The 13,221-nt window shown below is 37.4% G+C and overlaps 1 protein-coding gene across 2 annotated transcripts in view; it reads left to right on the top strand.

The window, feature by feature from the left end:
• The window catches only part of PIGK (phosphatidylinositol glycan anchor biosynthesis, class K), a 75,777-nt gene that overhangs the window by 39,575 nt on the left and 22,981 nt on the right, over nucleotides 1-13,221 (top strand). For both annotated transcript variants that reach the window (XR_775322.1, XM_010582531.1), the window contains exon 10: nucleotides 11,911-11,986. Coding sequence is in view for 1 of the 2 variants with exons in the window: in XM_010582531.1 (XP_010580833.1) it covers nucleotides 11,911-11,986 (76 nt within the window). In the remaining variant the exon portion in view is untranslated. The remainder of the gene's footprint in view (nucleotides 1-11,910; nucleotides 11,987-13,221) is intronic.

Raw genomic sequence — 13,221 nt, 5'->3', positions numbered from 1 at the left:
AACTTCTTTACTGAGAGGGTTGTCAGACATTGGAATAGGCTTCCCAGGGAAGTAGTTGAGTCACCATCCCTGGAGGTATTCAAAAAGCCCGTAGACAGGGTACTCCAGAACATGGTTTAGTGGGCGTGGATGATGGTTGGACTCGATGATCTTGAAGGTCTTTTCCAACCTAAATGATTCTATGATTCTGTAACTGTTAGTTATACCATATGCAGGCAGCAAAAGAGAAATCTGGCCTCATTATCTGTACTAAATGAACCAAGAAACTTTTAATTCTTGCCTTAGTTTCATAGTTGCCTTTTATGTATATGTGTACACACACAGACACGTATATATTTATATATAGGTTTGTGAAGGACCTTAGCAGCATTGGAGATTTTTTTTCTTCTACGTAAGGTGTATTGAGAGCCTGAAGTTCTAAAAGCTGAGTGACAGATTGGCATTGTGATGTTTTCTGCTTTACACAGTCTCTTGCTGATAGTATCTACTGATAATGTGTACTTAACATTCAGATTTACTGATTCAATGTTCTGTAGATTGTAAACATTTGCAGAAAATTACTTAAATAATGGAAGAATCTACTGCTAGAATGAGATAAAGAGTGAGATTAGGTTAATAATACTAGAGCTTCAATCTTAGTTAAAATTGCAAATCATTTTTATGTAAACCCTTACATTTGTTTAAAAAAAATCCAAACAACATGATCAATGATCAATCCTCTGACAAAAGAGTGAAGTGGATTTTTTTTTTTCTGTTTTTTGTTTTGGAAAGTAAAACCAGATCAAACCATTTAATGTATATACTCTATGCCATAAGACAGTCTTAGAAAGTCATGGTCAACTTAAGTTTGAGCATGTTCTGACTGAATAATGAAGGTTTAATTTTAAAAGTTTAAGTCCCACTTTCAAAAATAACTATTTAATACTAGTCTTTGTTAGACATTTTTGCTAGCATAATAATTCTGCTAACTCATAAATTATTTTTACTGTGGCCAAGGTCCATCCCATATAGGTGTTCTTGAAAAATGTACTACTTAATTTTTTAGGAACTTAACATTTCACAGAAGTAGCTTTTGCTTTATTACATTATAAAGAAGATCTTTGATGATTGCTTAAACATTGCTTAGCATTTACAATGTTGATGATTAAGATGTTGCAGAATTCCTATCAACATCAGGATGGATATAAACTGAAAATTCTGTAAAAAAGCTTTTTTGTATTAAATGGTTTTATCTCTTTACTCTTGCAGTAAGACAGATAAAACACTACAGAGAATTTAAGGTAAGTGAGAACAAAAGATTGGGAGGGACATGCCTGCAGCCTGCAGCCCTCAGAACTGCTTCTGTTCCTGCTTTAGCCTTGTCCCTTGGAGACTGCAGACAGAAAGGGAGCTGATAGCTTGTGGCACGCTCCGAGCTACTGCATCTGTCCCTTCCCAGCAAGAAGAGGGTGAGGTAATCGGAAATCTGGACTTGGCAGGTGTCTGAGATGCTGGATTTCGTGTCAAGTAAACACTTGATTAGAAGTCACCTTGGAACATTAGAAATCTGGCTTGTCCAGGCTACTGTTTGGCTTCTGCAACCAGGAATAACTTGCAAGTCCAGGCATATGTCCTGTGCAGGTATAGCTGGCAGATGCTGGAACTATTACAGCATTGAATTGAGTGGAAGAGATAGTGTCCCTCTCTTTGTCCCACAGACGTCAGACCTAGTGGCTTGCCTGGATACGCAGGGGAATTCCCAAGTTTGTATGCTAGTTGGGAGGTTGGCAAGTGGTGTGCCATGTACTTGACCCAGGAAAAGTAGGACTTGCTGCTGCTGCTTTTGTTCCTGGGAGCAGACCACTAAAATTGTTTGGGCTTAAAGGCTGTAAAGTTTGTAAAGTCACTGGATTTCATATAGGGCGCTCTGGTTAACACTTAGTGGTCTGTGGTAGACAGGAGATGAGTCCTTTCTGGTCCTAATACTATGCAATAAGTGAGGACAGAAAGGCAGACCATAAAATACCAATATGAAGAAAAAGGATGACTGCTTTACAGGGTCAAACATTAATAGATTCATTGTTCAACATCAGCAGACTCAGTAACCTCCGGTACCTTGGCCTCAGAGAATATAATCTAGCTAAGTGTTTGTATTTGAACTTGAGGTTTCATCTACCATTAGCAAGAACAAACAAAACCAGAATCTAGACAGAAAAGTGCATGTCATCTATAAATAACAGAAAATCACGGTCCAGAAGGTAAGGCTGATAAAAAGCTTAAGAGCTGCATGCATTCTGTGCAGCTTTCTGTGAAGAAAAGCCCTCTTAATGGGCCTAGCAATATAATGTTACCTAGGTACATGCATTGACAGGAGATCTAAAGCACTTACTGTTAGCTGATTGGAATGCTAATCAGTTCTGTCTGCCATGGCCACTCTTAGAAGAGTTGGCTACAGAGAGGAACAGTACTGGTGAAAGAAGGGAAAGCAGTTGGTTAAGTTTTGTGGTACTAGACCATGTTACACAGAGAGGTTGTGGAGACTGTGAAGACTCAGCTGGACAAAGCCATGGGTGACCTGATCTGGTGTTGGGAGGTTGAACCGCATGATCTCCAAAAGTCCCTTAGAAACAATATTTCTGTAATTTTGTGTAGTTATCTACATTATTAATTGGAGTAAAGGGGCAAAAAAGTAAACTAGGAAGCTTGAAATGGAGGAGGTATGGTAGAAGATCTGAGAATGGTGTTGGGCAGAGAACAGGTGTTGCCACTACTACTTTGACAGATTCTTGTAATGAACTAAGCAGTCTCACGAGAAATTATAGCTGGATGGTACATTACGTGACTTATGAACTGAAAAAATAGAAATATGTACCGTACATGTAGAGATATTGGGACTTAAGATGTGTATATTACAGGGTTTTTAGAAGGTGCTTGTTGAAAAGTGTAACAATATAAACAAATGCAGATGCATTGTTTAACTTCAACATATGCAGGAAGGAACAGTGGTATTAAACAAAAACCAAACTTTGCTATAAAGACTAATTGTGGCCACTAAATAATGGAATTGCTATCTTGGCACATTCCCATGTTAATTCTTTGTTTTAAAAATTTCTTCCTGCTGATTTTTCTAACTTTCTGTGCACTGGCAGGTGGTGAATTGGTCTACGTAAAGATTAGGCACTGCTGATAAACTTTCAGTTATTAAAAATGAAAAAGCTTGCTTTATCCAGATGAAAGTATAATTCTAACATGCACTGATAGTAGTATTTAAACTGAATGTGTGATGTAGTGGCAGGGGAGGGTTTGGTCTTTTTTCTTTGAGATTTCTGTGAAATTCAGTCACGAGTTTCCAGACTACTAGTCATAGAGCAATAATAACCTGTGGGGTTTTTTTAACCACTCTTTTAAACATTTTCCCATGCAATTAGGAAGTACCAGGTCCAAGGGGGAAATTTGCAGCCTCGGTTACTAGAATACAGCACATACACCCTTCAAACTAGATTGAACGTTTGCTCAGCTAGGTGGGCGATGTTCTTTTAAGACTGGTTTGGACCATCAGTAGAAGCTCCTCTGATATTGCTGGACTTGTCTGTATAAACATGCCCCCAGTTTGGGAAATTTGACACTTCTCCCCCACCCCCCCCCCCCCCCCATCTGCTGTGAGAATGAATTAACATTAAGCAATGGGTACCTACTTTTAGCTGTGGACTCATATGGTGATTTTCATTGATAGGAGAGACTTAGCTGGTCTTTTTATCTCCAATTTTTGATTAGCATTCTGTGCTTCAGCATCATCATCATGTTGAAGTTTAAATTAATTCAAAAGAGATTTTCTAATTTACCTAAAATGTGGAATATTTGAGATAACAAAATGAAGCCCTACAGGTCATGTGTTTTCCAGTAGCAGCAAAGCCAGTTCTGCTTACTTAAGCAAATACTCTTTTTAATTCCTTCCCTGTGTCTTGCCTAGGTATAAAAATAGGAGCAGGAGGAACAGAGAGTCCCTTCAGCAACTAAACATATTTTGACAAAAGTCATTGGCTAGAAAAGAGCAGAAAGACAATATTGGTCAATCTGTGTTAAAACATGCTGTAGACTTTTATTACCTCTTTTGAGGATCTTGAGGTGGTTAAGAATATGTGGCTTGACAGAGGTTAATCACCTTAAATTCTTTACATAAGAAATTGTATGTGGATCACAGAAAGGCAGAGGAAATATTTGTTACAGTCTAGTTTTATCCAGCTTGTGAAGCAACAGATGATAACTCAATGTGTCTGGCAGACTCTGGGAACACCAACAGACCTGTTTATGATCAGGTTCAACAGAAATCACTGTACATTCACAGACTTAAGGTATTTTTTAAACTCCAGGAATAAGTCTGTACAACTAGTTTGGGTCAATATCTTTCTCATTTATTGAAAACAAATGAACAGATTATAGAAAGAGTTTTGCATTTCTAAACCATAAGATGCTTTGCTGCTTTACTCTACAGGAATATCTCTCTGTAAAGGCCAGCACACTGAAGTAAAACATTTTTTCTTTTCAATGCAAGTCAGTAGCTTCCTTCTTCAGATAATTATGAATCTGATTGTGTCTAACATTGCTTTAGTTTTTGATTGTATCAAGGATCATTTTTGCCTTCCATTTTTTTTTCCTTTATCTCCATATTGTATTGTTCATTTTTGTGCAGTCTTCTTTTTAAGCCATCTTTGATAGTATGCCACCTGCTGCATTAAGTTCTGCAAGCATCAGGAAGTGGAAGTCACAGCATTCATGGACCAAAGAATCTTGGTGTGCTTGGCTGTACTTATGAAACACCTGCATATTTCCACTGTAGACACAGCTCCCTCCTCTCCTCAGCTTTGAATATGCACTAATCACTTACCCATTCAAAGACATGACTTTCAGACGCCACAGCAATGAACTGCAAAAGATGCATATTAGCATTCTGGTAGACAGTCCTGCAAGGTCTCCCAAGGTAAGCTGCCACAGCTGTCCAGTTTACCAAAGCTCAGTACTGTGGTGGTGAAGTTGTTTGCATTATTAGGTATATCATGTTTTTAGAGGGGGACATCCATACTTATCTAAGCAAAGGTTGCAGCAACAAAGCATACACTAAATGCTTTCTTAAGTAGCTGAAACGCTTGTTTTGACCCTTTAACTGAATTAACTGAAGAAACTAATGCCATGAAGGAGACGTTGTGAGGAATTGCCCTGGAATGGTAATGCTCTCGAGTGTTTGCTTCTCTTCTTTGTGACTATCTATGTGGTAAACATACTTAATAGGCAAATCTTGCATTCCCTGAAAAAGGTAGGAAAAGGATTGATTAGCACACTTTTGGGGGAAGAGCAGAGTTAGCCATGATCTCATTTTTTCAAGCACTGGCATTTTCCATGTACATTAGTGCTTCTGGTGTTTAAACATACCCCATTCTTAAATATGTGTGAAGTTAGGATTTAGCAGATAGATCAAGTACCTGGCGTTAATCCAAGGTCTAATTCTTAATCTTCTGTAGTATGGATATGGTAGATAAATTTCTCAATGGCCAATTTTAAAAACTATTCACTCAAACCCGACATAGCCCATTTCAGCCTCTCTTTAATAGGAAACCTAATAACTTTCTCTGATGTGGTGCATAAAGCTCTGGTATTTTGTTTTCTTTTTATTGCTAGATGTAAGCATGTTCATGTATTTACAGTCAATAAAGCTATCAGTGCTATACACAGGTTTAGATTAATAATTTCAACCTTTCAGTCTGGGGTGCCTGATTTAGGCCACTGCTGTTATTTGCATCCTTTGGTCACATACTGACTGACTGATCAGCTGCAGTATTTCTGCTTTCAAGCCACTTCTAGAAGTGGGACAATTCGTTCTAGTATTTTCAGTCATACTATTCAGAAGTTACGTCTCAGACAAACCAGGCTGCACTTTAGGAGCAGCGCGAGTTGTATACATCTACAGCAAACAAAGCTGGTAATCCTCAAACCCCTTTTTCCGTAATGCATTTTTGTCTCTGATATCCTCTTCTTTACACTCTTCACACTCTGACTTTAATTTTGTGTAGTTTCTGAGAGAGGTGGTTATATATTAGGACTTATCATCAAGGAACAATAGTTTCAAAGAGGTGCAGTATTACCCATGCATGGATCATAAGCATGAAAGAATGTGTGAGCTGTCCAAACCATCAAATCTAGAGACTGTATAGGAAGGAAGAAATATTGGCCTTAGTCCTATTGCCTCATATAATTAGTGAATGTTTATATTTGCCCAGAGAGCCAGGTTTTATGGCTTGTCCTGTTATCTAGACTTCCCGCTCTCCTGAAGTGTCTTAACAGCCCATTTCTGCTATGAGCAAACTAGTCAGTGATCCAATGTTGCTCTTTTTTCCCTGTATTTTTGTAATACTTGCATGACATAAAATATACCTCTGCCCTAAAGCCACTGTAGCTATTCTGTGTAGCAGACCGTAGGCTGGATTAGCACTTGTGGCAAAATGTGCCACCTCTTGACGCTAAGGATTTATTTTTCTTTAGCACACGTTGACTCTCTAAGGATTTTTCCCATAAGAGCAAGCATACAAATATAAATAACAAATAAGATTTTTCACTAAATATCTTGACACATTTTACTGGATTTAGATTCACTTTCCACAGTTTCTGTTTCATGCTTACTTTCCTTCATCTAAGAGCAGTCACAGTGGCAGCATAAAAATAACTTTTAAATTGAATTTTTCGAGATCCTTCTCTTCTGCTATCTCTTACTGCTTCCCACTTCTCTTCTGATTTTATGTTTCTTTCTAGTCTTCTCCCTGAAAATCAAGATCTCCTTATGCTTTGCATTACCAGCTGTCAGGCGTGATGCCATATATGCTGATATGCCACTGTGTTAGCTTGCTTTGGCACTGTTGGCAGCACTCGGCTGTCATGCTCAATTGAGACAGAAAGGACAATTTCTTACTGGAAAATTAATTCATGAAAAATGACTTTTGTTTTTGTAATAGAATTGTTTTGAAAGAAATTAAGCATACAAAGACATTTGTATTACAACAAATTAGCCCTTAATTTTGTAAAGGTTTAAGTGTCAAATATAAATGAACTAAACAGTGAGGCCAGCTAATTTTGTGAAATTACAGCCTCAAATTACCACATGTGATTTGAGCAAAAATCCCATCAACTGAGATTTTTTTTTTAATTATTATTATTATTTGGTTTTTTTTCCTGACATAGCTGGTTTTGAGCAAAAGTGAATGCCACCGCAGGCATCTGGAAATTATCTCTGGAAGGAGAGTAGTAACCAATTGACTTGCATCCCTCTGTGAAAGGGAGAAGCAAGGTCAGGATGGTTGTAATTGAGATGATCTTTCTCCTGACCTGTTCTCTTCCTCCAACCTGCAAAAGAGGAGGAAGTACAACATCCTCTGCTGTGTTGACCTTTTTCTCCTCTCTAGTCATGGCCTTCCTATCCCTTAGGCTTTTTAGAAGAGGATTGCCTTTTACAGCTAATTCTGCCAGTCTAGGACACCCTATGTTGGTGGGCTACTAATCTTAGGGATAGTGTAAAATGAAGTAGCAGTTTTGCAGCAAGTTTCTTTCTCCTCGGTACTAACTGCCCTGATTGTGGCTTTTCTTGGATCCACTTGCTAAACTGACCGAGCTAACCAATGTAATTTTCTTAAAGACAGAATATGAGGCTGCTTCTGTGCTTCTAAGTTAGGCAGACTGATGTACTGTCTGCAGTCATATGTGATGTTTAATTGTTAGCACGGTGCCTGATACTATTTTGGCTCATGCCAGCTAGTTCTTTCCTGGACAATGTTTGCACGTGGTTCAGGGCATAATATGTGCCTAGAGTAGCCAGGTTTGGATACAGCCCCTGCTTTGGGGGAGAGAGTTCAGCCATGTAGGTGTGAGCTACGCCATGTTGCCTGATCTTACTGGTAGCGAGCTGTCTCTGTTCTTTTTTTAAAAGACTATTTAAAATATAGTCTCTGTGCCCACTTGGGGATTTTAGGCTCCAGTAGCCGTTTCTGGCCTTTTCTCAGGACAGAGAAGTCTTGACTTCACTCCTGTTCTTGGAGCTTTTCAGGATGGATGCTGTTTCATGGAAGCCTTTTTTATGCAGTGTTTCATCCTCCGTGCTGCTTATAGGGTAGCAATTTTTTGTTGCATCATCCAGTTTTCACCTTTGGTAGAAGGAATGACTACACAACAGGCTTTGTTGGTAAGATAAAAGAAGCAAAAAGAAATTTAGAGGAAGTTGCCTTATACCTGTTATACAAATGTTTAGACAGGTAAACTGGTGCTTGCTCTGAGAAATGAAAACGAGATCTGTGGAGCCTTCATAGTAATATAATTCTCTTCAAAGGAGTTTATATTGCTTATATCTGTTAAAATGAGTGCTGAAAGTGGTGTATGGCTAACTGACATAGTTACACTGGTAGAACTTAGCACACTGGACATTTTGAAGCACTTCAAAGCATTTTCCAAACTGACTGTATATAAGAACTTGAAAATTGGGGCCTGGAAGGTACTTCTGACATGAAGTTCAATTTCCGTCACAGGTATTATCACTTGATAAGACAATTAGCAAGATAAAGCAGCAAAAAATGTGGTTTTCTCACAAAATTTTTATGTTTATTTGCTTAAAATAAAACATAACTTCTAGGGGTAATTCCCTTTTTTAGCTAAAAAGAATGTCACTAGTATTAGACGCTTTTAATTTTCCAACGTGTAAATAGCTATGAACAGTGAATATAATAACAGTTCAGATCTGACTCTTGGTCAGAACCATGAGTAGAAGTGGATAAGAATAACCCTAGAAAAATGTGTTGAAATATTCTGATAGTTGATCAGAAAAGAGAAGAGAGCTGGGAACAAAGCATTCAAGAAAACGTTTGTGAAGCCATACATACGCTCATGAATTTAGGCCAAAAAAAAAAATCAGCTTAGGTTGGCTCAGTAGTCTGTGTATCCTCTTGCAGTTAATTTTTGTTAGATGGATCTGACTGTATGGTACTAGGAGGAGGTGCTATGTTCTTTCCCTTGACAAAATACCATGCAATGGCTTTAGATGGTAGTACTGCAGTATCATAATAATGAAGACTACATTATTATTGTCAAATTTGCAAAGATAATTTTCTGTGAGTTATTCTTGCACTTTATTTAGTAACCTCAAATGCCCAAAAGTTTTTAGGGATACACTGCTTTATCATACCTGCTAGCTCAAGTTAATGATTTGCTCCCAGTAGAGGATATAGTTGGGCAATATTTCATACAGCTTTTCTATCAAGAGTCTTGAGCTTCCATGCTTTAATTTATGCAGTTTCATATAAAAGATTGAGATACATGCTTCTCCAGTTGTGGAGGCTTATCTGCAAGAGAGAAGAATCAAAACTCTCTTTTGTAGACTTGATAGCTAGTACATCACTGAGTACGTATACAAGAAGTTTGTGGCATTTAAGCAAAAATTTTGAGAGAATGGTTCTGAACTTTTCTTCCAAAATACCTGTGTGCATGTGTGTATACATATTATAGTGTGGCTATATATATGTAGACACATGTATGTATATGTATTATAACATGTACCTATCTGTATCTTATATTTTATATATATATAACATGTAGTATAGTTCAATTGACTTGAAGTTTTTTTCAGAAAGTAAATTAGAAAAAACTGAAAAATAGTCTTTCTTGATGTTGAAAGCCTATCAGACTAATTTCAATTTAAATCTAATTACTTTAAAATACATGTTTATACTATTCTCCCCTCCCTGTTTTTTTCATAAAGCTTCCTAAGGCTCAAAATTATCTTGATAATTTTTCTCTATTTTTTTAATCCTTTGACATTTGAAGAGAGATCTTTTTTTCTGCAATCATCAAGGATTGTTTGACTATGCAAGGGAATGCTGACTGTCTAGACAGAAAACATTGCCAAATGTACAAAGTCCTTGATACAACAGATAAGCTTTTTTTTTCTTTTTTCTTTTTTTCCTGCTAATATTCAGTTTATAGTTACTTGCAGCTTCAAGTAGTTAGTTTGGGGATTTGAGATACTGGGGTTTTAGGTTTGGGTTTTTTTTCCAGATTTGCAGTGTCCCTGTAAAGACTGTAGAGATAAGTGTTCAAGATATTGATGAATATTTTGTTCTGTGTACAGTGGTTTCATATCTAGAACTATGGCTAAGAAATGGGTTTATGTAGCTGGTATCCATAAATCAAGGTGTTATGTCAGCTAACAGGCTCCCAGTAGAACAGAAGTCATCTCAAATTCACACTGACTGCGGGTAGCTAAATACTGCTATGTGTGCCAGTCAGGACCCCACAAATGATAGAAAATAAAAAGGAAATGAATGGTAAGGTTCCTTCTGCATACTGCAGTGGAGTTGCTGAGCCCACTCTGAACTCTGATAGTTGTGTTGGACTATAACAGCAGTATATTTCGTGTTGCAAGTACAAATTCATCATTGCCATAATAGTCCAAAAAACTCTAAAAAACATGTAAGTAAATGAGCTGTTTCAGTAGACCAGCTTCAGTAGTAGTTCAGAGCTTGCTTACTTAATTTTCCTTAAGCACATTAAATGGTTTTAGATAGGCTGATCTTTGGAATATTGCCATGTTTCTTTCATTCTCTGCTTTTAAATTTCTTATAGAGTAAGACTTTCAAGGTTCCTCATACTCTGTTCATTACAGATTTCTGGGTATTCAGGCTTTTATTTGGAGCTTAGTAGCATTTCAAACCACAACAGAAATTCAGAAATGGAAAAGGAAAGAGATGTGCATTTATTGTCCTCTTACCACAGCCTGTTGATTCCCAGTCCAGGGACTAAGCCTGTAGTTTCTGGCTCTTACCTGGCAGCCGGTCTGCAGGTAAATTAACACAGCAAGCGTGTATCATTTTTTACTAGAATGGGTATAAGGTAGTAATTTGAACCTGGAAAATAATGTCTTGGCCACAGTTTTTGTCTGAAAGTAATTCTGCTTTAACTTCAGAGAAAGGCCTTGTTTTCATAGGGATCTCCTCCTCCCCCCCCCTCCCCCCCCATCATTTCTTGTAACATTAGTCAAATTCCTGTATTCAGAACTCTTCAGAAGGATTGAGGAATGGCTGATGAAAACCTTGAATGATGCTTTGAAAATGTAGCACTTGCTGTGCGGTTCCAGTAGGTGAAAGCAGTATGGTTGAAGGGTTTGAAACATGCTTTCATATTAATTTACTATCATGTAAATATTCTTTTAAGAGACTACTTACGGATTCTGAATTTTCAGTTGCAACTACAGTTTATTTGAAGTGTAAAGGGATATGATGCATTTTCTTTGTGAAGTATTCTACTCTTTTTGTTCATGCTAGTTCTTTGGCTTTTTTGAAACCAGTAGTACACACCACTGTGCTGGCAAATGCACAAATGTTTCTGGTGTTGAACTTCTACCACAGCTGAACACTGAAGTGCACTTGCAGCAAAAATGGGAAAAGCTGAATAATCCCTCTTGCCTTTTGAGATGATCATATTTGAATTACGTTGGCAGGATTGAGTGAAGAAGCTTGTATTGTTGACGGTGCTGAATATGCTCTTTAAATGTGTGAGACTTTTTTTCTGTGGGGCTTTCAATCCAGCTTTCACCAGCACTTTGTTCACCTAAAACTAAATGTAAAGGTTTTATTAGGTTTCTGCTGCTAAATTTACGTTTTATGTGCTTTGGTCAGGGAAAAAATCCACACATTTCTGTTTACTATAAATTTATTATTTCACTCAACTTCATAAGAAATATCTTCAATTAAGATCTTAAAATACACTTTTTCTTCACCTTAAGCAAAATAATCTCCCAGATACCACACTTTTAAAAGTAATGTACCTGAAACTCTTAAATTTCAGTAATTTAACTTGGTAAACGTTGTACTAACTTTGATAAACGTGAACTTCATTTCTTCCCAGGCTTCCAAAGGATGAATTGGCAACAGAACCACTAAAATATGCTGAACAACTTCCTGTAGCTCAGATAATACACCAGGTATGTCTTTCTATTTTACATATTTTCTTTGAGAACGAACAACATCTGTTAATACTTAAACCGCTTTTCTAGGTCACACAGAATCAATGTCCTCATGCTGGAAGTATGTAAAAACAACATACTCTTGTTCAGATGACAACTATTAAATTATAGAAGTCTTATTCTGAATATGGCAATGAAAAGATGCTTGCAGTATGACACAGTTAACACTTCAGAGGTTGCTGTTAAAATTGTGTGTCTACTGATATAAAAGAAAAAAAATCCATTAATTTCTTCAAATTTGCATCTTGACCTAAATCATATTCCCCTTCCTGAAAACGCAGCCAAAGTATAGAATCATTGTTGTGGAATAATTGTAATGACGAGTTGAGTAGGGAAAACAATCTCCTCTCCTAATACAGTTCTGAATTAGCACTATTTCTAACTATAGCAGTGTCATCCTACTTTCTGCTTTGCACAGGGTTTTTTGTTTGGTTTTTGTTTTGCACAATAAAAAAACCCAGGGATTGAGATTTTGCCTAGGTTGTGCCTAGGTTGTGTCTTTATTTAAAATAATACCCTTCTGTTGATTTAGGTAAACAAATGAGGGATGATGTGGACATCCGAGCTAGGATTGAATAGAAGGCTACAGTTTTTAGTATAGCGAGTCGGGTTTTTTTGGTTGGTTGGTTTTTCTTTTTCTTTCCTCCCCAGTTTATGGCAAGGAGGAGGAAGAGATCTTTTCTGTGCAGAAGATTCTATACTCCCTTCTTGCTGTTTTCTCAAAGTTCAAGGTCTGAGTCTCAATCCGTCCTGGTGGTAGATTAGTTGTCCAGTGTCCATTCACATGTCTTCTTATTCTTTGCTGTTAGCCACAGTGGGCTCTGCCTATTTTGTGGAAACACTCGTGGCCAAATAGCAACATAAAACTTGTGATATACCGTAAAACATGAGTATTGAGACTTAGCATCTCCCTTCTTGGTGATGCTTTAAAGAAAGCAAAAAGACCTGTGCTGTTGCAGTCATTTGGAATTTTCTCCCACCAAAAAACTATTTTAAACTTTGTAGATGTGAGTCCTGCTTCAGGGACAGGTAACTATAGTTTTTCCAAGTCAGGACTGCATAGGTCAGATTGCTGTTTTCCTAATGGTACCTTAGCAGTATGGAATCTTTCAGGTAATCAGGTATACTCTGAAAAATTGACCTGAAAGTTGGGGAAGATAATGATAGTTCATCATGGGAGACAAAATGGTACA

The sequence above is a fragment of the Haliaeetus leucocephalus genome, unplaced genomic scaffold (assembly GCF_000737465.1).
Source record: "Haliaeetus leucocephalus isolate CR32 unplaced genomic scaffold, Haliaeetus_leucocephalus-4.0 Scaffold848, whole genome shotgun sequence".
In the NCBI taxonomy this organism is placed as follows: Eukaryota; Metazoa; Chordata; class Aves; order Accipitriformes; family Accipitridae; genus Haliaeetus; species Haliaeetus leucocephalus.
This window is presented reverse-complemented; position numbering and strand designations above follow the sequence as displayed.